At 37.3% G+C, this 25247-nt stretch overlaps 1 protein-coding gene across 1 annotated transcript; it reads right to left on the reverse strand.

Moving 5' to 3' along the window:
* Positions 1-147: 147 nt before the first annotated feature.
* LOC126816153 (uncharacterized) lies at positions 148-24648 on the reverse strand. The gene is made up of 9 exons (XM_050542386.2): positions 24539-24648; positions 15912-16047; positions 13978-14198; positions 8761-8824; positions 6169-7885; positions 5205-5421; positions 4372-4618; positions 1983-2126; positions 148-1441 (listed from the first exon to the last, which is right to left on the reverse strand). The coding sequence occupies exons 2-9, from the start codon at positions 15984-15986 to the stop codon at positions 1316-1318; spliced, it is 2811 nt and encodes a 936-aa protein (XP_050398343.1). The 5' UTR covers positions 15987-16047; positions 24539-24648; the 3' UTR covers positions 148-1315.
* Between the last annotated feature and the right edge of the window lie 599 nt (positions 24649-25247).

A 25247-nucleotide genomic window follows, 5' to 3' on the forward strand; every position in this document is an offset into this window, starting at 1 on the left:
GAATCCCCGGTTGTACGTGACAAGCAGTAGGGTCGCCTGTCCAACCTCGTGGGTTTTCTCCGGGTCCTCCGGTTTCCTCCCACTGCTAAAGACCCCTATGCGCAAGCAAATTATTGAAATAAAATTAAAACATATGTTAGTCCCGAAATGACCTAGTTTGTGTTGAGGGGACGTTAAACCCCATTTCTCTCTCTCTCTTTCTGAGCTACAGCACAATTAATCATATATTTCAAGTGTTCCTAATTGTGTTGTCCATAAAGTGCACAACTCTATGGTCGTATTTATTTGCCTGGAAAGCACCTGTCTTTGGAGAGAGATAGAGAGAAATGGGGTTTAACGTCCACTCGACACAAACTAGGTCCTTTCGGGACTAACATATGGTTTTAATTTTATTTACATAATTCGCTTGCGCGTAGGGGTCTTTAGCAGTGGGAGGAAACCGGAGGACCCGGAGAAAACCCACGAGGTTGGACAGGCGACCCTATTCCTTGCCACGTACAACCGGGGATTCGAAACCACGCCAGTCGACTCAATGACAGACTTTATGATACAGCGCGCACGCTAACCATTCAGCCATCCAACCCCCCACCTGTCTTTGGTGTTTTGTTTATGTGTATATAGTGTGTATTTTATACTGGAATAAACTGTTGTGTTGTTAATTAGTTTCAACTGTTTATGTGCAACCCCGACCTGGAGTAGATCATGTGATCCTCCTGCTACATAAACATTAAATACAGAAACTCCTGCTAAAACAACGCAACTAAATGATACCAGAGTTGTAGTGTACCAATCTGATTAAAACATAGATCTATATTTCGTTTCGTTTTTTTATACTTTCGATGGTCTACACTACATGAAGATCTGACCGATTATAGCGATAGTTCACATCAGGGGTCAAAAGACCGACTTTTGACCTATGACGTCAGACATTTGATTAACCAATCAGCATTGATGTTACTAGTGGATTACCCACAGTTCCGGGCAAAAAAGGTCAAACACTCGATTTGACAGATCATTTGATTGGCTGACCCCTCATTTCAAGCAGAACACGAGTTAAATAACAAGTCTTCCAGATCCAAATGTAGTAAAGACAAGTAAAACGAAATTTTGAACTATAAAAACGAAACGAAATAGGATCTGTGATTTAACCAGATTGGTAGTGTATTTAATATTATATTACATTCTTTCTAGGCAGTTTGAGATATATTATTATGGTACGAGATATATTTTATATGATCAGTCATTGATCAGATCAACGTCTCTGGTGTTGTAATGAATGATAAATGGGTTGAATATTATATTGAGATGAATATATTTATGTTATAAGATAGGATTTATAGTTTTTGAGTTTTTTCAGGTGTTTTTTCAGGTCTTGTATAAAATCTAAAGGCTGTACCACGAGTGATATATCTCTTCCGACGGCTCCCAGGCGATGTTCAATCTGGAAACAAAACACAAATAACATTTCATATCTAGGCTTGAGTTCTCACTTCAGAATTTAGTCAGGCAGCCATTTTGAGTTCACAGATGACTAGAAATGAAATGAAATGGGGTTTAACGTCCCACCGCTCTGCTTCGACTCTGCTAATGAAGACGGACAAACGCCTTACAGTATGCTATGAGGAAAATTTTGTCCGGCCAGTGGCAGTACGGCCTACTCTTATAGGTGCTACGCCTGCTAATGAAGACGGGCATACGCCATACAGTGTGCTTTGAGGGAAATTTTGCCCGGTCAGCGGCGCTACAGCCTACTCTTATACTGAATTCCAATTGCCAAAGGTTCTTTTACATGGTCCCATCAAACCGACCTGACACTGTCCTTGCCAGGACCTCCGTCCTGCATCACTGACAAGGGGAAACCGCGATGGAAAATCCTGAGGAAATTTCTCGGCCAACACAGGAAGTGAATCCGAGACCTCCTGGTTAGTGAGCCAGTGTCTTACTCACTGAGCCATCGCAGCTCCCCACAACATATAACATACCTCCATATCCTTGAAGAACAAATTCAAAGGTCGACTGTTGATTTCTGTAATAAACCAGTTACAGGTTCCTGTTTCTGATAAATTCATTGGTTTCTCGTGTAGATTCTGTTGACCAGCCAAACCATTAGGTGCAACATATACAATCTAAAATATTGATTATATTTATAAAACGATAGCCATGCATAACAAGACGGTTTCCAGTGTATGGTGGTTGCTTCAAGAGAGAGTTTAACTTCACAAACTAGACATAAAGTAGGGCATTTTAGGACTTACATTTGTGCATAGGAGTCTTTAGCAGTGGGAGAAAACCCAAGAGGGTGGACAGGCAACCCTAATCCTTCTCACGTACAAGCAGAGAATTGAAACCACGCCACTTGACTCAATGACACAGCTTATGGTTTGACGCATATGTGTTAAAGCACTAGACCTCCCCGCCCCCCTTAATATAATGCTAGCCTTGCATGACCAGACTGTTTATAGTGTGTATCGTGGTGCCTGACAATAAAATTAAATAAATAATAGATGATTTTTACTTGGGTTCCACCAAAAAAACATGTTCTTAACAGGGTGCGTGTCCAGGAATTACAGCAGCAGGGAGTCCAAGGTGGAGACAACGTCAAGTTTGGTGTGAGGTCTGGGGAATTACCCACAAATTTTATAAATTCAGAAGCTGAAAGACAATATTTCTGCTCATTTAGGTGCATACATATTCAGGATTAGAGTGGACTGACGCCAAAATGGTGGCAAGGCTTCGCATGTCAGCTTTTTTGACGTTAATTCGATTAAATTTTGTGCAAGCAGAGGGTGGGTGAGCGGAACCCCTGGGCCACTCCCCTGGACACGCGCCTGCTTACAGAATTTATACAATTCGCACATGTTAGCTTTTTTGACGTTAATTCGATGAATGTAGAAGTTACTAAAAATAAGCTTTTGTGCAAGCAAAAGGCGGGGGAGCGGGCCCCCTGGGCAACTCCTATGGAAACGCACCTGTTTACAGAATTTATACAATTTTCACAGATTAAAGAGCCGACAGTTATCGCTACATAATTAAAAAGTAGGAAATATAAAGGAAATATAATAACACTGTAGCCTTGATTGTCATTGTTGATAATAAACAAAGTCTTGATTATCCATTTTTACGGTTAATCATCAACTGCCGCTGAACCTCAGATTGGATTCAAATCTGTTAAAAACCTGACCTATCAGATGGCATCGAGAGTTGATTATGGTCTTGTCATGGTAGTACATGTCTAATTAATAGTTTATATAATATTTAAGGCCTAAAGAAAGAACTGTGACAGGCAGATTTAGCTCTTACATAATGCATCTTTAAGAAGCAAACATTAGTCTTGCTGGTCAATTTCATTTCCCATTTATCAAGACTGACAATATGACTGAAATAACGTGAAATGAAATGAAAAGGGGTTTAACGTTCAACTGTTCTGCACCAACTGGGATAATCAAGACAGGCATACAGCATACTGTGTGCATTAGGGAAATTTTGCAGGACAGCAGTGTTACCAACTACCTTTATTTCAAATTATGTCAAGGGTTCTTTTACGTACATGAACAACTAGACACTATCCTTGTCCGGCAATCCGTCTTGCATCACTGACAAAGGGAAACCCTACTGGCAGGAACTTTCTCAACCAACACCGGGAGCAAACCCCGAGACCTCCTGGTTAGCCAACCAACATCTGACTCACTGATCCACTGTGGCTCCCAATATCAATGAAAGAAAACCACTGGTTGTACTGTAGTGATTTTTCTCCCTGATGTTGAGAATTGATTCTTGATGTAGTGTTTTTGGCCCTAATCTAAAATCTGATTAAAATACAGATCTATATTTCGTTTAGTTTTTTTTTATACTTTTGATGGACTACACTACATGAAGATCTGACTGGTTGTAGCAATAGGTTGCGTCAGAGGTCATACAAGCGGCTTTTGACCCTATGACGTCAGACATTTGATTAACCAATCAGCATTGATGTTACTAGTGGATTTACCCACAGTTCCGTGTAAAACACCCCTAAAACTCGCAGTAACAGACTGTTTCATTGGCTAATAGCTCACATTATTCAGAACACGTCAATGATAACAACTCTTCCAGATCCTAGTGTAGTAAAGACAAGTAAAACGAAATTTTGAACTATAAAAACCAAAACGAAATAGGATCTGTGTTTTAACCAGATTGCCCTAATGTCAAGCATTAACTCTTGCTGTACTCAGATGTCTTCAGTCCTGATGTTGTGTTTTTGGCCCTGACTGATGTAGAGCATCAATTGTTTTTTTTTTTTTATCAGCTCTAATGTCGAGCAGCATCATTTGTTGTACTCTGTTTTTATAGCCCTGAAGTCGAGTAACATCAATTTCGCTAAATGTACCTTACCTCAGCTGTCCCCTTTTCTCGTTTCATCCCCAAACTCTCGCCTTCTGCTGATCTTCTGATCACAAACACCTTGGCTTTCGGCAGCCTCTTAACACAAATGTCCACATACGTGGATTCTGAATGTTTAAACTGTTTAATGACTGACGTTGCCGATATAATTCGAACATTGTTTATACTGATTATTTGATCTCCGATATGGAACTGTCCGTGAAGACGAGGAAACTCCACCACATTCCATCCAGCTATCCTAGAAACAATAGGAAAATTTTCATGTAAGTACAGAGCAGAAAATATTTGTGGCATAAAGATGTAAAAAACAAACTGCCAGACAAAATGGCTGTTCCATAGCAAATAGTGTAAAACTATGCAATTCCATGGTTGTGGATTATGGACTCTCTATGAGTAGGGGAGTTGGATGGACTAATGGTTAGCACGTGCGCGTTGTATCATAAGGTCAGTCATTGAGTCAACTGGCGTAGTTTCGATTCCCCAGTTGTACGTGACAAGGAGTAGGGTCGCCTGTCCAACCTCGTGGGTTTTCTCCCACTTCTAAAGATCCCTACGAGCAAGTGAATTATTGAAATAAAATTGAACCATGTGTTTGTCCTGAAATGACCTAGTTTGTGTCGAGTGAACGTTAACCCGTATTTTTTCTCCCTCTACACTGTATTGAAATTCGATGCTGTGCGACATGAAAATCCTTTAGCCAGAGTGGATCACATTTGAAATTTGATGGAAGAGTAGGTGGAAATGCTGCTGTCCAAAAACAATTGTTCTGCCTAGCATTGTTGTAGCAGAAGGACTGGATAATACGGACCGAACATTTGACTTACCAGACACTATTACAGGCCTCAACTAAAGCTAGACCACCCATATATTTGGCAGGAATCTTCATTTTTATATCTGACATCAACATCTCTTCTTTTAATATCTCGATCTGATTCTGTTTGAGTGAAATAACAGTGTGGACACTCTTGGCACGATCGACTCTCATCCTTTGCGATAGCTGACGTTTAGGAGCTCGGATATCAACCACACCATCGGGTAATACTAATAAAATACAAGGTCAGAGTTTAAAGGGGCATTATGGGAGAGTAGCGAGTCAACATCTTCAGTATTTTCTGGCGTGGTTCCCCCTTGTCAGTGGTAGAGAATAGAGCGCCTGGCAAAGACAGTGTCAATTCATTCGGATGAGAAGAAAAATCAAGGTCCTTTGTACACATTGGTGTATGTGTAAAAGAACCCTTGGCAGTTCGAATTTGATGTAAGAGTAGGCTGAAGTGCCACTGTTGAGGCAAAATTTCCCTCATAGCAAACTTTATGACGTATGCCATTCTTCATTTGCTCAGTCAAAGTAGGACATTAAAACCCATCTCCTTTCATTTTGTGTATAAAATGTATTGACTCCTTAAAGGGGCATTGTGGGAGATTTGATAAAAAGTTGACAGTTCTTGTTGTAATAGATAAGGTAAATAGAACATGCTGAAAATTTCAGTAAAATTGCTCCACTCTGATTTCATTGTATTTTGAGAACTAGAATATATTTCTGTATTACATTTTGAGAACTAGAATATATTTCTGTATTACATTTTGAGAACTAGAATATATTTCTGTATTACATTTTGGGAATCTAAAATATATTTCTGTATTACATTTTGAGAACTAGAATATATTTCTGTATTACATTTTGGGAATCTAAAATATATTTCTGTATTACATTTTGGGTGGCCTAAATATAAAAAATCGGATATTACCCAAGCCTATACATGATCAAACAAATTATCAAACACATATTACCTCTTGGTGGAACTTGTGGTCTTTCTGATCGGACACTATTACTTCTCATCGGTAATGGAGGGGGTATTTCTTCAGATTTAACTTTATTTCTACGAGGTAGGGGAGGAGGCGAAGGATGGTCATCAAAACTTGCGGATTTCGAATCTACCAATAATGGAGAAAATTTGGGATCAAATGATGGGCTGTTTTCCTTTGCTGGGTGAAATGCAGATTTAGGTGTATTTTGTGGGAGTGAGTCGATTCTTGGAGGTAACAATGGGGGAGCTAAACCTGCTGCCCCTATTACAGCCCCGTCAAAAACCCCTTGATATGTATATTCATGATCATCTTCATCCGTAGAATCAGCATCTTCTTTCTCTAACATCTCCAAGGAGTTAGCTTCTGCAGAAAGGTTATCATTAATCAAATCTTGCGGGTCTGCATTTTGATTGGCAGATTTTTCTGCAGTTGGTACCTTATGATTGGTGTTAATTGTGTCTGGTCTTTTATCTTGAATATGATTGACTATTTTTGGTTCGAGTTTATTATCTACAATATGATTGGTTGCTCCAGTTGATGAAGTTTCTTTAATGTCATCTTGAACTACGTTGGTTTTCATTTTTCTGGGTTTTGGTACAGGAAGAATTGGTTCTAAGGTAAAAACAGCTTGAGACCGCGGGTTAGTTTCTGGTTCAGGGGCTGAAGCACCAAAATTGTCAAAGCTGATGAGATCAGGAACCGGAGCATGAGTGGGAAACGGAGCATAATCATTTTCAAACGGATTATCTTTTCTTGTTGGAACAGGACTTGCCTTTCCACATTTACCAGATTTTGATAAATCCACAGTCAGTTTGTCACTGGAGTTTGTCGAAGGAGAGGCCATCGCTCCTAAGACAGTATTGCTTGATGTCGCCTGTGTTGAATTTGATGAAGGAGAGGCTGTCGCTCCTAAGACAGTATTCCTTGATGTCGCTTGTGTTGAATTTGATGAAGGAGAGGCTCTTGCCCCTAAGACAGTATTGCTTGATGTTGCTTGTGTTGAATTATTGACAGATAATGCCTCTATTGCACCATTAAGATTATTTTTATTTGTGGAAGCCTTATTATTGGATATTACAGTCTTAGATATATCTTTATTGACATTTGAAGTCAAATTTTGTCTGAGAGTAACACCATTATCATCATTAGAAAGTTTCGTTGCTCTGGCTTGAGCCAACTCTGACAGACCACAATAACCATCGTCATTATCGGAATCAGTATTTTGAGCATCATTATTGTTGTTGTTATCACTGATTTTAAATCGTGAGTCAAGGATTTTACTTTGAACGAATGAAGCACGATTACTTGGAATTTTATTTTTTTCCCAGAAAGTAGAATCCACAAAAGTTTCCGATCCAGAAGTTTCCTCGACGCTTACTTTTCTGGGCGCTGGTGTACAATTTGTTTTCTCAATTTTTGGCTTAGATTCAGGCTCTTTCGTCCAGTCGAAAAAAAAATCATTCTTTTCATCCTCAGATGCAGAGTCATCCTGATCATCGACCTCCCTAATTGTACCAAATATATTTTCACCTTCGACATCTTGCACGTTTATATCTTCATTAGCTAACGAGTAGGGATTACTGTCCTCTCCCTCCTCGACCCCTCCAACAGCTCCCTCTACTTCCTCCTCATCTTTAGCATGGCCCCTGATATTAACTACAGCAGGGCAGAAACTGTAAATATGTTTATCATCTCGAGGCTGGAAAACAAAAATATAAAATTTATTAAAAAAAAATTTTTTTATTTCTATATACATAACCATCGACTAAGATTTTCACTTCAAAACAATGTCAGGATAGGCATTTCACTTCAAAACACAACCCAACTAAAGTTTTCACTTGAAAACACATCTAAAGGGTTTTCACTTGAAAACACATCTAAAGGGTTTTCACATGAAAACACATCTAAACTCGGGTTTTCACATGAAAACACATCCAAACTAGGGTTTTCACTTCAAAACACATCCAAACTAGGGTTTTCACTTCAAAACACATCCAAACTAGGATTTTCACATCAAAACACATTCAAACCATGGCTTTTACTTGGATTTTACTAAATTTGGATTATAGAAAGAGAAAGAGAAATAGAGTCTAACGTCCATTTGATACAAACCAGGTCATTTCGAGACTAATATATGGTTCAATTTTATTTCAATAATTCACTTGCGTGTAGGGGGTCTTTAGGTAAACCGGAGGACCCAGAGAAAACCGATGAGGTTGGACAGACGACCACGCCACTTGACTCAATGACATACCCTATGATACAGCGCGCACACGCTAACCATTCAACAATTAAACCCCCCACGTGAAAAGGAGTAGGGTCGCCTGTCCAACCTCGTTGATTTTCTCCAGAGCCTACGGTTACCTCCCACTGCTAAAGACCCCTATGAGCTAGCAAATTATTGAAATAAAATTGAACCATATATGTTAGTCCCGAAATGACCTAGTTTTCTGTCGTGTGGATGTTTAACCCCATTTCACTCTCTCCACAATAGCTGACTGGGTGTGATTGTTTTATATAAATCAATAAGAACAATGCTACTTTAAATTAAAATATTACTGTAGGCCTACCTACCTCTAAAATACCCAGTCTTTGTAGACATAATTCTATGGTTCGAACCCAACTCAACATAATCCTACTGTAAAAATAAAACACACACATTATTTACGGTTCAAGACATGTGTAAAAGTTGGTCTAATGTAAATGAAACCGGCAAAAATGCTCCCCGAAACGTTGCAAAAAGGACATTTTGTATTTTTCAGGGCTTGCCACGAATAAATTGATGGCGAGCAGATGACTGCTCACGCAAATTTAGGTTTGGGCGATCAATAAAAATTGCTCACGCAATTGATTCAATGTGACCATCGCTTTCTGTTTTTGACAGTCCACAACCTTGATATACCATATTTTTACGCTATTTGAGAACGAAGGGCAGCCATATTGTCTGTCAGTTTTGGGCCGATTTTCACGAAATTCGAATACAGCCGTTCTTAGGGTGTAACGGTGATATAATTAAACGCTTTTTTTAAATCGGATAAAAATTAAGACCTCTATAGGGTCCACAAGCTAAAAACATGATTTTTCGTATAATCAGGGGCCATAATTCAGGAAGTTACAGTCCAATATGCGCGATTAGCGAAAGGAACCAAAATCTTTGGGTTATAAACTTAAATTTCAAGTTTCAACAAAATCGGATAAAAATTATGACCTCTATAGGGTCCACAACCTTGATATACCATATTTTTACGCTACTTGAGAACGAAGGGCTGCCATTTTGTCTGTCAGTTTTGGTCCGATTTTCACGAATTTCGAACGCAGTCGTCCTTAGGGCTTGCCACGAATAAATTGATGGCGAGCAGATGACTGCTCACGCAAATTTAGGTTTGGGCGATCAATAAAAATTGCTCACGCAATTGATTCAATGTGACCATCGCTTTCTGTTTTTGACAGTCCACAACCTTGATATACCATATTTTTACGCTACTTGAGAACGAAGGGCTGCCATTTTGTCTGTCAGTTTTGGTTCGATTTTCACGAAATTCGAACTCAGTCGTCCTTAGGGTGTATCGGTGATAAAATAAGAAGTTTTTTTTAAATCGGATAAAAATTATTACCTCTATAGGGTCCACAAGCTAAAAACGCGATTTTTCGTACGTTCCGATATGTGCGGCAATACTATATACCGGAAAACACCGGAAAACACCCGGAAAACACCAGAAAACAACCGGAAAACACCATTTTATACTGAATACCGGAAAACACCGGAAAAACACTAAATACCGGAAAACATCCTAAATTGGTAACCCGGAGCCTGGTCCTCTGTGTGCGGTTTTGGACCAAGTGAGCGCCCATGAAGGAAGGTCAAGATCATTATAATGTTCGTTTTACAAATAGCCGCCCAGTCACGTGACGAACATAGATCTTCCGTTCCTCAACCCATATTATTTCCACAGTCATTGTCATTAATCACAAATTACGGGATGATATACGAAAATGCAGGTTTACTTTAAAATAGTGAAAATGATACTTTTCCATCTACAATCTTCAGATCAAAGGATGCAAGTTCTTACACAGTGCAGCATAATTTGTGCAACAGAAGACATGTCGAATATCGATTGTTCGGAAAAAAAATTTTCTCGGGGACATTTTTTTTTCCGAATACGCATTCGGTGTAAGTCTTCAGCCAACAGGAAGTGGTTAACATAGTAATGTTTTATTACGATAGTAGTACATAATTGGTTGCCTGAGGTTCTCGGGGGGGGGGGGGGGGGAAGTAGCCTCATCATCTAGAGTCCTCTATTTCACAAACAAAAACAACAATTGCTTCCTTGAAAATCAACCCTTTTCACAGACGTCCAGCTTACCACTTCCCGTCAATGCAGTAAGATAGAATATGTAGTTTTCTCATGGACAGTTGGGCGGAAGTTGGAGTTTTCTCAAGGAAAACTGGTCAACAAGTTGGGGAAAAAAGCTCGAAAAGTAATCCAGAATAAAATCCTGTGTGCGGCCCTCGGAATATGATGGAATATGTTGAATATTATTATGGTTCAAGTGATTATATTTGACCCTGGAATGAAAGTAAGCTCAGAAACAAGTAGATTTTTAGCCCTTCCAACGAGATGGATAGCTCTTGGAAAGGATAGACACTTTTCAGATTACAGCCTGTCCGAGAATTGCGTGGCATCCATTTCGTTTGGTGATTAGGACACATAGCGGTTAAACCTGGAACTTCAACTCAAACTATTCTGAGATTTATTAACTCGCTTTTGATGATACTTGCTGTTTTATGATGCGATTTTTTGTTACCTAGGGAGGAGTTGGCCTAATCGTGCCTTCCACTAATTCGTACAACCCTGATGCCAGCGTTACTAGTAAGAATCAGGAGACCGGCGCAACCGGCATATAACGGGGCCCTCAGAGGGCTGTGTTTAATCTACTGAAATACTGAAACACTGAAATCTACTGAAATTTACTGAAAACTAAAATTAAAATACAAAATAAAATATGGTCAATGATGGAGGTAGACTGATTGCGTCTTTTAAAACATTCAAAACATAATAGGCATCAACAAAATTTTGGAGAAAAAAAAATAGGATTTTTTTTGGGGGGGGGGGGGGGGCTATTTGTAAAACGAACATCGTAATGACCTTGACCTTTCTTCATCGGCGCTCACTTGGTCCAAAACCGCACACAGAGGACCAGGCTCCGGGTTACCTATTTAGGGTGTTTTCCGGTATTTAGGATGTTTTCCGGTATTTAGTGTTTTTCCGGTGTTTTCCGGTATTCAGTATAAAATGGTGTTTTCCGGTTGTTTTCCGGTATATAGTATGGCCCCGATATGTGCGAATATCGAAAGTAACCGAGATCTTTGGGTTATAAACTTACATTTCCAGTTTCATCAAAATAGGATTAAAATTGTGACCTCTATAGGGTCCACAACCTTGATATACCATATTTTTACGCTATTTGAGAACGAAGGGCTGCCATTTTGTCTGTCAGTTTTGGTTCGATTTTCACGAAATTCGAACTCAGTCGTCCTTAGGGTGTATCGGTGACAAAATAAGACGTTTTTTTAAATCGGATAAAAATTATTACCTCTATAGGGTCCACAAGCTAAAAACGTGATTTTTCGTACAATCAGGGGCCATAATTCAGAAAGTTACGTTCCGATATGTGCGAATATCGAAAGTAACCGAGATCTTTGGGTTATAAACTTACATTTCCAGTTTCATCAAAATAGAATTAAAATTGTGACCTCTATAGGGTCCACAACCTTGATATACCATATTTTTACGCTATTTGAGAACGAAGGGCGGCCATTTTGTCTGTCAGTTTTGGGCTAATTTTCACGAAATTCGAACTCAGCCGTCCTTAGGGTGTAACGGTGATATAATAATGCGTTTTTTTAAAACGGATAAAAATTATGACCTCTATAGGGTCCACAAGCAATTTTTCGTACAATCAGGGGCCACAAGCGATTTTTCGTACAATCAGGGGCCATAATTAAGGAAGTTACGTTCCGATAGGCGCGAATATCGAAAGGAACAGACATCTTTTGGTTATAAGCATACATTTCAAGTTTAAACCAAATCGGATAAAAATTGTGACCTCTACAGTGTTCACAAGCTAAAAACGGGATTTTTCATACAATCAGAGGCCATAATCCATGAAGTTACAGTCCGATATATACCAATATCGAAAGGAACCAATTTCTTAGGGTGATAAACCTATATTTCAAGTTTCATTGAAATTGGATAAAAATTGTGACCTGTAGACTGTTCACAAACAATTGTGGACGGACGGACAGGGGCGACGACAATATACGTCCACATGAAAATGTGGGCGTATAAAAATATGTAATTATCGCTTTAAGAATAATCATGAAAACCAGAAAAAATTACACAATTTTGTCCAGACAGCGGCACTACGGTCTACTCTTTTATTGAATTCCAACTGTCAAGGGTTCTTTTACGTGTACACTAGATCTTGGGTTTTCATCCCATCCAAACGATCAGACACTGTTGTTCCTTATCAGGCCCTCAGGCCTGCACCATTGACAAGGTGAAACTACGCCGGAAAATCCTGAGAAACTTTCTTGTCAACACCGGGGGCGAACCCAAGACCTGGTTAGCAAGCCAGCATCCTACTCACTGAGACGCTGCAGCTCTACTGAGAGTAAACATTTCCTATAATTCAATGAGACAGCAAGTTAATATATACAGAATCATCTATTTGCACCAGTGGATGGTTACAGTATACATTTACCATGGTTACAATATATATTTACCATGGTTACGGTATATATTAACCATGGGTATGGTATATATTTATCATGGTTATGGAATACATTTACCATGAATGTGGTATATATTTACCACGATTATGGTATATATTTACCATGGTTATGGTATATATTTACCCATCATCGGTTACCCAGTGTACTCATTCTGTTCTACTCCACTATACCCTGGGTTAATCTATGTGCTACTTTTTATCGACCAATCCCATAAATTGTTAATTGAAAAGGAAGTTGGCAAAGGGAAGTAACTCTCATCGGACAATGTTAGTGAGTTGACCTATTCTAAATGCGTAATTATTAATAACCAATTATATATTATGTTAATGAAGACCAGACGTTCTTATAATAATGTAGGGTCAATAGTTTTATTGAGAACCGTTCGTTCGTTCCCGGAATTTTCTGTCCACGTGATATCGTAGACAAGTTAATGTGAATCAAAATTGCCAAGTATAAGTTCAATAATAATAAACATAACAGAATGATATATTTCTGACAAAGAACAAATAGTAATAATAATAACAAAAGTCAAACATATAGATGTTATACATATTTGAAATCAACAATACATACTGCAGATTTTGATAATACAATTAAATATAAATAAATTATAAATATATACATTATTTACATAAATCATTCAGTAAATGGACATGAATATGGTTATCTACCCTTATAAAAACGAAGGCGAAACGATTGGTTTGTAAACTGTTTTCTGATTGGTTCGTTGACTGTAGCTAGATTCTAGGCCAGGGCAGATAATTTGAAATCGTTGAAACCCTATGGATTAACCCAGGGTATAGTGGAGTAGAACGGAATGAGTACACTGGGTAACCGAGGATGGGTTATGGGATGTATATATATATATATATATATATATTTACCCTGGTGATGTTATACATTTACCATGGTTATGGTATATATTTACCATGGTTATGGTATATATTTACCATAAGGTTACGATATATACATTTATATTAAGGATATAAATTTACCTGGAGGCAGCGGCAAGTTGAACAACATCATCCGTTAATACGATACAAAATGAAAATGTTTTGGTTCTTTTCGATAAGGTATATGTAATCTGTTTACATTTGGTTAAATTTAAAACACTGCCACCAGAACCAGTAAACATTTCTTCTTCCCTTGAATAGAACTCAAAATATGGGACACCACTTCTTAACGCTAATACACACCATTTCCGTGTATCCAGCTTCTGAAATTACAATCATAATGTATACAATTTAGAAATTAAAAGAGAGAGCGAGCACGAGAGAGAGAGAGCGAGCACGAGAAAGAGAGAGAGAAAGAGAGAGAGAGAGATGGGTTTAACGTTCACTCAACACAAACAAGGTCATTTAGGGGCTAACATATGGTTCAATTTTATTTCAATAATTCACTTGCACATAGCAGTCTTTAGCAGTGGAAGGAAACCGGAGGACCCGGAGAAGACCCACGAGGTTGGACAGGCGGCCCTACTCCTTGTCACGTAAATCCGGGGAATTGAAACCAAGCCAGTTGACTCAATGACAGACCTTATGATACAGCACACACATGCTAACCATTCGGCCATCCACCCCCCCCAGCCCCTCGATTAAAAAAAACATGCGGTCTATGTATGTTTGAGTCTCGTAATGGCAGATCATTTCAAACATAGTTTGTGTACTGGTATGTTTTTAATCGCAAAATTCTATTTGAAAATAGTGTTGAATTATTATAAATTTGTGTCAGCTGCATCAAGAAATGATTCCTTTGGCAAACAAAAAAGAATCACGGTGAAAAATAGACGGCAAGGATTCCAGAATTGCCTTAGAACAGAGGTGAGGAAGAGCGGTATTTTCATATTGCAGCTTTATAGGGACGCATAGAAAATGTCAGCAGATATCGTCCAATCAGAGACAGCTCCTAAAGGAACTACATTATGTAAGATTTAGATAAATTTGATATTACTTGTTTCTTAGTAAAGTTATCAGGCTGTGAAGTGTTCACAATGTAGTATTGATTGTCAGGTACCAATGTTACGATAATAAACAATGGCTTAATTATCTATTTTTTAAATTCAATTATTAAATGGCAATCCGATGGTCTAGAGCAGGGGTATTTAACATCCCGTCCGCCAAGGGATTAAATGTGTCTCATGGAACAAATTTCAACAAACTGACGTGTCGATAATTCTTAGAAACTAGTGGTTGAAGTCATTTATTATTGTTTTCCAGTTTCAGTAAAACAATGACTTCTATATTGTATGTCATAGATATCTAAGTTAAATTACCTGTGTGTCAAGGACGTTTGGCTTTGTTTTTAGAATTCAGTAAAGTTCAAGGACGCTTGGCTTTGTTTTTAGAATTTTTGTATATTTACGGCCGACTTGATGTAAAATTTTAGTTCATGTGTCCCCTGAATCGAAATGCGTTTGACACCCCTGGCTTAGAGAGTTGATTATGAATGACAAGGACAGCTGTCTAGTCCTTCGGACATATCAATTCAGACTGGGTGGCTAGTGGGCCAGCATCTTACTCACTTAGCCACCCTCACTTCCATATTTCAGATGAGAAAGAGAGAGAGATATGGGGTTTAACGTTCACTCAATACAAATTAGGTTATTTCGGGGCTAACATTCATATGGTTCAATTTTATTTCAATAATTCGCTTAACTGTAGGGGTCTTTAACAGTGGGAGGAACCGTAGGACCCGGAGAAAACCCACCAGGTTGGACAGGCGACCCTCCTCCTTGTCACAGAACAAGCAGGGGGAATAGAAACCAAGCCAGTTGACTTAATAATAATAATAATAATAATCGTTTTCTATAGCGCTGAACATTCAGTCAGTCTGACTGCTCTGTGACTTAATGACAGACCTTATGATACAGCACACACACGCGAACCATTCGGCCATCCAACCCCCCATTTCAGATGAGATCCATACTTACTGATAATAATCCTGATAGTGGTCGATCAGAGACTGGTATTTTACGTAACACACCCTGTTTGATCACGTTATCCATTTTTACCTTTTGACCTTTAAATTCAACTCTCACCTTGAATCTTCACTTGTTAATTAACCAGCTGAAAAATATGCAATTTTAGACATGTATAAATGTATATTCCATAAAAAAAGTAATGGGATACACTTGTGACTTATGATTTGATAGTTTTCTAGATCTTTTACGTGGATGCCAATGTATACACAGGGGCTCGGTTTTTTAATCCCATTCAAAAGCTTAGATGCTGTTCCTTGCCAGGCCCAATATAAAGACCAGTGCAGCACTGACAAGGGAAATCAATGCTGAAAAATTCCAACAAACTCTCACGGACAACATCTGGACTTGTTGTTAGATGAGCCAGCAGCCTAATAACTGCGTCACCGTGGTTACCTATATACGTAATAAACAATGATATATAATAATAGAGTGCATTACTTAATAAATCTATTGTAATAATAATAATGCACTTTTGTGTAGCGCCTGAGTTCCCAACTTTTCATGGGTCGTGGCGGACTACTCTAAACAGCATATAAATCTCTGATATCTATACACCTCTTGCCACATTGCCAATTGTCTTTCCTCTCTCACGACCACGATTAGTTTCCTCAGTCTCTCATTACAACAATTTGATCTAGAAAGTTTTAGGGGATTCACAATCTATCTATGTCGGTATGTGGCTGATTTACTCGGTGACTTTGTGCTTTGCCATTTAGTGTGCTATGAGGGAAATTTTGCCCGGCCAGCGGCACTATCGTCTACTCTTATATCGAATTCCAACTGCCAAGGGATCTTTTATGTGCATTCCAATGTATACACGGGACCTCGTTTTTTTGTCTCATATGAAGGACTAGTCAGCTGTCCTTGTCAGGCCCTCTGTCCTGCATCACTGACAAGGGGGAACCACGCCGGAAAATCTGGATGAACTTTCTCAGCCAAAGCAGGGATCAAACCCCGACCTCCAGGCTAGCGAGCCAGCGTCTTACCCACTTAGTCACCCTGACCCCTCAAAGTAGGGCATTATAACCCTTCTCATTTGATTTTGTGTATAAAATGTTGTGATTCTTTGATAAATCTAGTTATTCATGTATAAATAATACATGCATTTAACAATCGTGACTTACTCATCCTGTAACAGGATATTAACATAGCTTCGTAAATATAAACATTGACCATACATTTCCTTTTATTCTTAATTACACTGATGTTCACTTGAAGTACAAGTACATACGATCGTCTGCAATACACTGTATGGATACATTTTTGGCGTATCAAAATTTTTCTACTTTTATTTTACATTTAAATTTTAGCTAGACTGTTTATAAAGACTTCGTAATCAGTCATATTATTTAGATTTTGCAGTAAACAATAAGTCTGCAAAGACAAGACCAAAGTTGTAAAATCATATAAAAAGAAATGTGTATTCACATAATTCAGTCATATTATAAGCTTTGCAGTAAAAAAATATGTGTCGAAGACCAAATTCATAAAAACAATAAAACTATTGAAAATAAAACTGTGCTTTGTGATAAACCCTGACTTTATCGAAGTATTGCAATACTTTTTGTCAATTTCTGGCCTTAATACACAGGTACATTTAACTTTTAGTGCTGGGTTTTGCCACTGCAGTTATGATACATATTGCACAATCTGGTTAAAACACAGATCTTTGTTTCGTTTTTATAATTCAAAATTTCGTTTTACTTGTTTTTACTACACTTGGATCTGGAAGAGTTGTTATTTAACTCGTGTTCTGAATGGTGTCAGGGATAAGCCAATGAAACGGTCTGTTACGGCGAGCTTTAGGCGTGTTTTGCACGGACTGTGGGTTATCCACTAGTAACATCAATGCTGATTGGTTAATCAAATGTCTGATGTCATAGGTCATAAGTCGGTCTTTTGACCCCTGACGTGACCTATGGCTATAACTTGTCAGATCTTCATGTAGTGTAGGCCATTGAAAGTATAAAAAACGAAACGAAATATAGATCTGTATTTTGATCAGATTGCATATTGCGATGCAGGTGCAATGATACGTTTGTATCATGATTCATAATCAGGTCAATATTAACCAAGAAAACAACAGGATAAATGAATAATTGATATTTTTAGTCCTGCGGATGTCGAAAAAATAAAACTGTTTGATGTGATCAAAATAATGACAAAAACAATTTGAAAGTGTTTTTGAACCTATGGATAATGTGTAATTAGAAGTGAAGAGACAAAAAGAAAAACATAAAAAAGAATCGTGATGGATCGATTCAGCATCTCACAATTCAAAATGCAAAAATTTAGCCTTGGCAGTGGCACTATAGCCTACTCTTATATCAAATTCAATTCTGTCAAGGGATCTTTTACGTGCACACCAATGTATACATGGGACCTTGCTTTTTCATCCCATCTAAATGACAGTTGTCCATGTCAGACCCTCCATCTTGCACCACTGACATGAGGAAACCAAGCCGGAAAATCCTGATGAACTTTCTCGGTCAAGGAAGGGATCAAACACATCACATAGATAAACCGTTTTAACCTAGAGAAAATTTATGCAGTTTGGGAGGTTGCCAGAGAAATAAAATATAGAATTCAATCCATTTAAATATTTACATTGTCCTCGATACCGTTTATAGTTTATTAAACAATTTGAGAAACTGAGGAAGATTGTATACGTTAAATAAGCTATCAAATGACCTTCCTTGTTGTTAAATGTTATTATACAAGTGGTTGGCATGCTAGAAACATTTTGCAAGATCTTTGTGATATATACATGAATTTAAAGTTTCATCAAAATCGGATCAAAATTGTGGCCTCTGGTGGGTCCACAACCTTGACGTACCATATTTTTACACCATTTGCATGTACATGTACAGTCCCATACCTGTATTAAAGGACAAGACCAACAATTTTCAACTAGGTTTCGACAAATCTTAAATATATATTCAGAAGTAATAATCTCTGTGACACAAGCAAAAAAGTTTTTGTGAGAAATTAATTTTTATTAAAACTGGAAGTGATGTAGTTGGTTCAACACACTCACTGGTCTCTAGAAAGCATATACATACATGTAATTGGCATATGGAAACCTTATTGAAAGTCATTGGCTTTTCCCTTTAATATGATTTTAACATCACTTATTAAATTTTAAAATGAATATCAGATGCACAACAAGGAAAACAGGAGAATATTTCCTATACATTGTATCATTCTTTTGTCAGTCATAAATAGCTGTGTGTTTACATGTAGGCCTATAAGATATGTATTTCAATGTTGGTATATTCTGTTTACAAAAATGATTCAAATAGCCAAGTCAAAAAATTTAAGGACATCAGGTCCTGAGGTCACAAAGCATTCTCAGACTCAAGTCAAGAATTTACTCAAAATTGTTTCCTTATGTTAAACAGGCATTATGTAAGAGCTAAATCTGCCTTTTGCAGGTTTTTCTTTGGGCCTTAAATATTATGTAAATTATGAATAAGACATTTATAAACATGACAAGACCATAATCAACTCTCGATGCCATCGGATGGCTCCAATTTTAAGTAGATTAGAAGAGTTTGGCCATTTAATCATTTAAATGAAAAATGGAGAAGCTGGGCTAAGACTTGAATGACCAATCGGTGGTTATGATCAATGCACACATCTTGTCAATACTACAACCAATTTGAATGGAATTTTCATTATATTCATTTTGCATTATCTATTTTTGAAATATTACAGCAAAAATGGACAGGTTTTTTTTTAAAATCTAAAATGCCTTTTATAACTAATATATAGCCCTTTATAAAACTTTTGTTGTTTTAATGTATCAAATCAAATACATCAATAAGAAACTATGTGCAAAATTTTTTTGTTTCTGGATCAAAGATATTTCTCATAAACAGTAATTGAAAGTTGAGTAAATTCTTAATCAAAGATATAAGTTATAAATATTGAATGTATTAAATGGATTATAACAATGCACTTTGGAAACATTGGATTAACAATGCAGATTAACGTACAAGTAGTGATTTAGATTCAATTCTTAAAAGTTTTATTATAATTTCTAACCAATTGTATTTGATGAAACATGGAACAGTTCAAACTGAATGACATTAGGTTACGCTAGCTTCGTTAATTCTAAACATTATTATATTATTATTACTTTGTTGTTTGTGAACCAGCCATTACTAATTACTTTCGCGTTGTCTTGTAGCTGTTTTTCTTTAGACATTACAAATCGCACTCTAAACAATAGAGTAGAGTACACAACCTTGTGTACTGATTTTAAAATGTTTTATGTGTCTTAAATATTGGAGATTATGATCCCATATTTTGACTGAAAGATAACAACATCAAAATTGATCGAAATGGAACAATATTGAATTCTAATTTGCATTTTTAATATTGAACAAAACTATTGAACAATATGGATACTATTGAGTTAGAGGTTTAGCTACTTTAAAAACAAAGTTAGGGAATGTCAATGAGTCCTGAATACATCAGCTATAATTTATAGTAACAATGTGCCATAGGCATTTGTTGCTAAAATATTAAATTTCTCACTGCTTAATCCACGCTAAATACATATATTCAGATTGATTATTTAACATTTAATTAAGAAAACAAAATACCATTACACTAGATAGGCCCATAACTTTTCTATGTTACCAATAAAATATGGCGGCGTCTTATTAAGAGAGGGAGAAATGGGGTTTAACACCACTTGACAAAAACTAAGTCATTTCGGGACTAACATATGGTTCAATTTTATTCTGAAATATTGCTTGCACATACATAGGGGTCTTTAGCAGCCGAGATCAACTCAGCCGTCACTCTCTCATCCTTCACTAAGAATACTCACCCGTCACTAACTGCGAATCAAGCTGGCCGTCCCTTGCAAATTCGCTGGATGACCATGACTTCAGTAAAATCATGTGCTCGGTATGGGCTAATCCGTGCCTTCGATAAATAAAATGAATTGAAAGTAGTCTATTTTTAGTAACCCATTTCTTTGCTCAAAATAAAAATGCTTTTATCTCTTCTAAAGTATGTAATCATGAATGTGCCAGAAAATAACAAGTAGATTTAAAGAGCCATATAAACCTACTTTCCGGTGATGTATGACACAATAACTGGAATTTCGTTTTAAGACAGGCATTTTGACATTAAACACTCGCCCCACCCCCACCGCTATCTTTAATCCAGCCAGTGAAGGCTACCAAACTTGTATCAATTTTAATTTAAAAAGTATATATGCAATCCGCCGAAAATATAATAAATACATTTCAAGAGAGGATTAACTTTACTTTTCAGTATAGATCAACGGAATTTTGGATTAAGTCCCGCATTTTTATTTCAAATACGCCCCCCCTTCCTCTTTCACTTTTCAAGGCAAGTAAATATAAATGTGCCAGAAAATTATTTATATATTGGAAAAGAGCGGTGAACGTGCTTTCTACTGATATGTAGCATGATATCTGGAATTTCGTATTAAGACCCGTATTTTAAAATATATAAATAATTTTCTGGCACATTTATATTTACTTACCTTGACAGACTATCAAAGTTGGATAATACTGAACTCTATTAAGTAATTAAGTGGGGGGGGGATATTCAATGTCTAATTACGGGTCTTAATACGAAATTCCAGATAACATGCTACATATCAGTAGAAAGCACGTTCATTGCTCTTTGCAAATATATAAATAAATTTCGGGCACATTCATATTTACTTGCCTTGAGAGGTGATCAAAGACGAACGGTACAAAAATCTATTAAATGATGGGGGGGGGAGGCGGTATTTAAAGTAAAAATACGGGGCTTAATACGAAATTCCAGATATGATGCTACATATCAGTAGAAAGCACAGTAACTGCCCTTTCCAAATATATAAATAATTATCTGGCACATTTATATTTACTTGCCTTGATACATTATCAACATCGAGTGAAACAAAACTCTATTGAATGATGGGATGGGGGGGGGGTATTCAATATCTAATTACGGGTCTTAATACGAAATTCCAGACATCATGCTACATATCAGTAGAAAGCACGTTCATTGCTCGTTTCAAATATATAAATAATTTTCTGGCACATTCATATTTACTTGCCGTGAGAGGTGATCAAAGACGAACGGTACAAAAATCTATTAAATGATGGGGGGGGGGGGATTCAATATCCAATATCTAATTACGGGTCTTAATACGAAATTCCAGATATCATGCTACATATCAGTAGAAAGCACGTTCACTGCTCTTTTCAAATATATAAATAATTTTCTGGCACATTCATATTTACTTGCCTTGAGGGGTGATCAAAGACGAACGGTACAAAAATCTATTACATGATTGGGGGGGGGGGGTGTTACAAAAATCTATTACATGATTGGGGGGGGGGGGTTAAAGTAAAAATACGGGTCTTAATACGAAATTCCTGATATCATGTTACATATGACTGAAAAGCACATTCATTTCTCTTTTCAAATATATAAATAATTTTCTGGCACATTTATATTTACTTGCCTTGAGAGGTGATCAAAGACGACGAACGGTACCAAAATCTATTAAATGATGGGGGTGGGGGGTGTATTCAATATCTAATTACGGGTCTTAATACGAAATTACAGATATCATGCTACATATCAGTAGAAAGCATGTTCACTGCTCTTTTCCAATATATAAATAATTTTCTGGCACATTTATATTTACTTGCCTTGAAAAGTGAAGGGGGGGGGGGGGTATTTGAAATAAAAATGCGGGGCTTAATCAAAAATTCTGTTGATTTGTACTGAAAAGTAAAGTTAATCCTCTCTTGAAATGTATTGATTATATTTTCGGCAGAATGCATATATACTTTATAAATTAAAATTGATACAAGTTTGGTAGCCTTCACTGGCTGAATTAAAGATAGTGGTGGGGCGAGTGTTTAATGTAAAAATGCGTGTCTTAATACGAAATTTCAGTTATTGTGTCATACATCACCGGAAAGTAGGTTTATATGGCTCTTTGAATCTACTTGTTATTTTCTGGCACATTCATGATTACATACTTTAGAAGAGATAAAAGCATCTTTATTTTGAGCAAAGATATGGGTTACTAAAAATAGACTACTTTCAATTCATTTTATTTATCGAAGGCTTGGATTAGCCCATACCGAGCACGTGATTTTACTGAATTCATGGTCATCCAGCGGATTTGCAAGTGACGGCCAGCTTGATTCGCATTTAGTGATGGGTGAGTATTCTTAGTGAAGGATAAGAAAGTGACGGCTGAGTTGATCTCGGCTCTTTAGCAGGGGGAAGAAACCGGATGACCTGGAGAAAACCCGTGAATTTAGACAAGCGACCCTATTTCTTGTCACGTACAATCGGGGAATCGAAACCACGCCAGTTGACAGACCTTATGATACAACCATTCGGCCTTTCAACCCACCCCCTCGTCTTTTTAAGAGCAAGCGGTATAGATTATTAATTAGACATTAATTAACTTATCCAGACCACAATCAACTCTCGATGTCATCGCTAGCCTGCGATATTTACTGGATTATGATCCAATTTGCTGCTCAACTTTCATTCATGATTTAATCATGAAATAGATAACCGAGACTGTGTTTTATCGTACCGACTTTAGTAATGATTATCAAGACTAGGCCAAAAATTCAATCACTAAATTCTCGATTCAGAGTGGATCAATTTGACTGAAATTTTCAGCAAATTCAATTTACGTTATCTAGTTTTAACTATTATAGTGAGAACTGCCAGCTCTTTATCTAATCTCCCATAATGTATCTTTAAGGAAATTTGATATAGTACATTGTAGCCTACATGTACATCGTTTTAAGAGAATGGAAAATAGCTACTGCTGAGTCGGAGTGGGATGTGACAGCTTACATTATCATGGTTTTTAATAATTTCCTATAACTTTCTTCATTGTGAAATAGAAACAAGATACATGTACATAGTCAAGATACATAGTCATTTCCATAATAAAATAGATAAGATGCTTATTGCATTGAGACATCCATTTAGGCCAGCTTGTGTACACACATTTAAAAACAAAATCACATTCGCTAATAATAATACTAATACATTTACGACAGCCATGAAAAGGTCTTATTCAGCTCAATAGACTTTAGACGTGTATATACTGTTTGCAATTCATACATTATACGTACACTGTTTGCAATTCATACATGTATCTATTTACATTACCCACAGCCACAGGCCTAATAAATTATATATTTAATAACACTTCCTGGTTCAACATATCACTAATATCATAACCGCATACACTGACTTAATTCTGTCCAAAAGACACAATTCTTACATTATAATTATAATGATAAAATATCCCAAGTTAAAATATTTTGGATATTACCGAAAGCGTTGAAGACATTGACAGACTGTCAGATCTGTCAAGAGCTAATACGACGAAATCGTGATAAATGTGTGTTACTACTGGGCATTAAACTGTGTACTTTTACTGTTGACGTTGACGTTGTTGACAAACCTAAAAGTAAAGAAATCCAAAACAAAAGCCAAAAGTCGCTCTTTGTAAATAAAAGGATGAATTTGAAGATGGAATAACCTATACTTACGTATTATAACCGTTTAATATAAAAGTCTCTCCATGGTCGGCTACACAATCATCCTTACTTTAGGAAATAGTATCTGTCAAAAAAAAAAAAGTTTGTTTAGCAAAGCTGGTCAGAGTTATCCTTTCTTGAATGACTCATTTAAAGGGAGACAACTCCACTTAGCACAAAATGAACCAGCCCACAATTATTATTGTATAAACTGACTGTTATGGTGGCTGAAAGCGTCCATTTAGATCGGCGGGTTTCTGGATACAACGCGAGAGTCGCCGTTAAGCCAGCACGACGAAAAAGGCGCCGATCGGCGACTTTTTCGTCGTACTACCTTATCGGCGACCCGCGACTTTCACAAAACGAGAGTCGCCGTTAAGCCACGCGCCGAAAAAGTCGCCGAAAAAATCGGCGACTTTTTCGGCGACTTGGTTAACGGCGACTCTCGCCTCGGAAGTTTATAGTAAGTTACATGCGCAGTGGCTACATTTTACGCACACAGATCACCAATGTACGCCGTAATGTAGGGCGAAAGTTATTTTTAGTCTTTCTCTCCCTTTCCCTTTTCCCCCTTTTGCATGGCGATTTTTGGTGTAGAATCGAAGAAATGGGTTTGAAAATACATTTTCTGCCAGGTTTTGGTGAATATTCATGATTTTGAGAGGTCGGTTAGTTTGAAATATAGGGCCGAAAATTGCATGTTTACTTGTCCCTACTTCCA

This window comes from Patella vulgata, chromosome 3, assembly GCF_932274485.2.
Source record: "Patella vulgata chromosome 3, xgPatVulg1.2, whole genome shotgun sequence".
In the NCBI taxonomy this organism is placed as follows: domain Eukaryota; kingdom Metazoa; phylum Mollusca; class Gastropoda; family Patellidae; genus Patella; species Patella vulgata.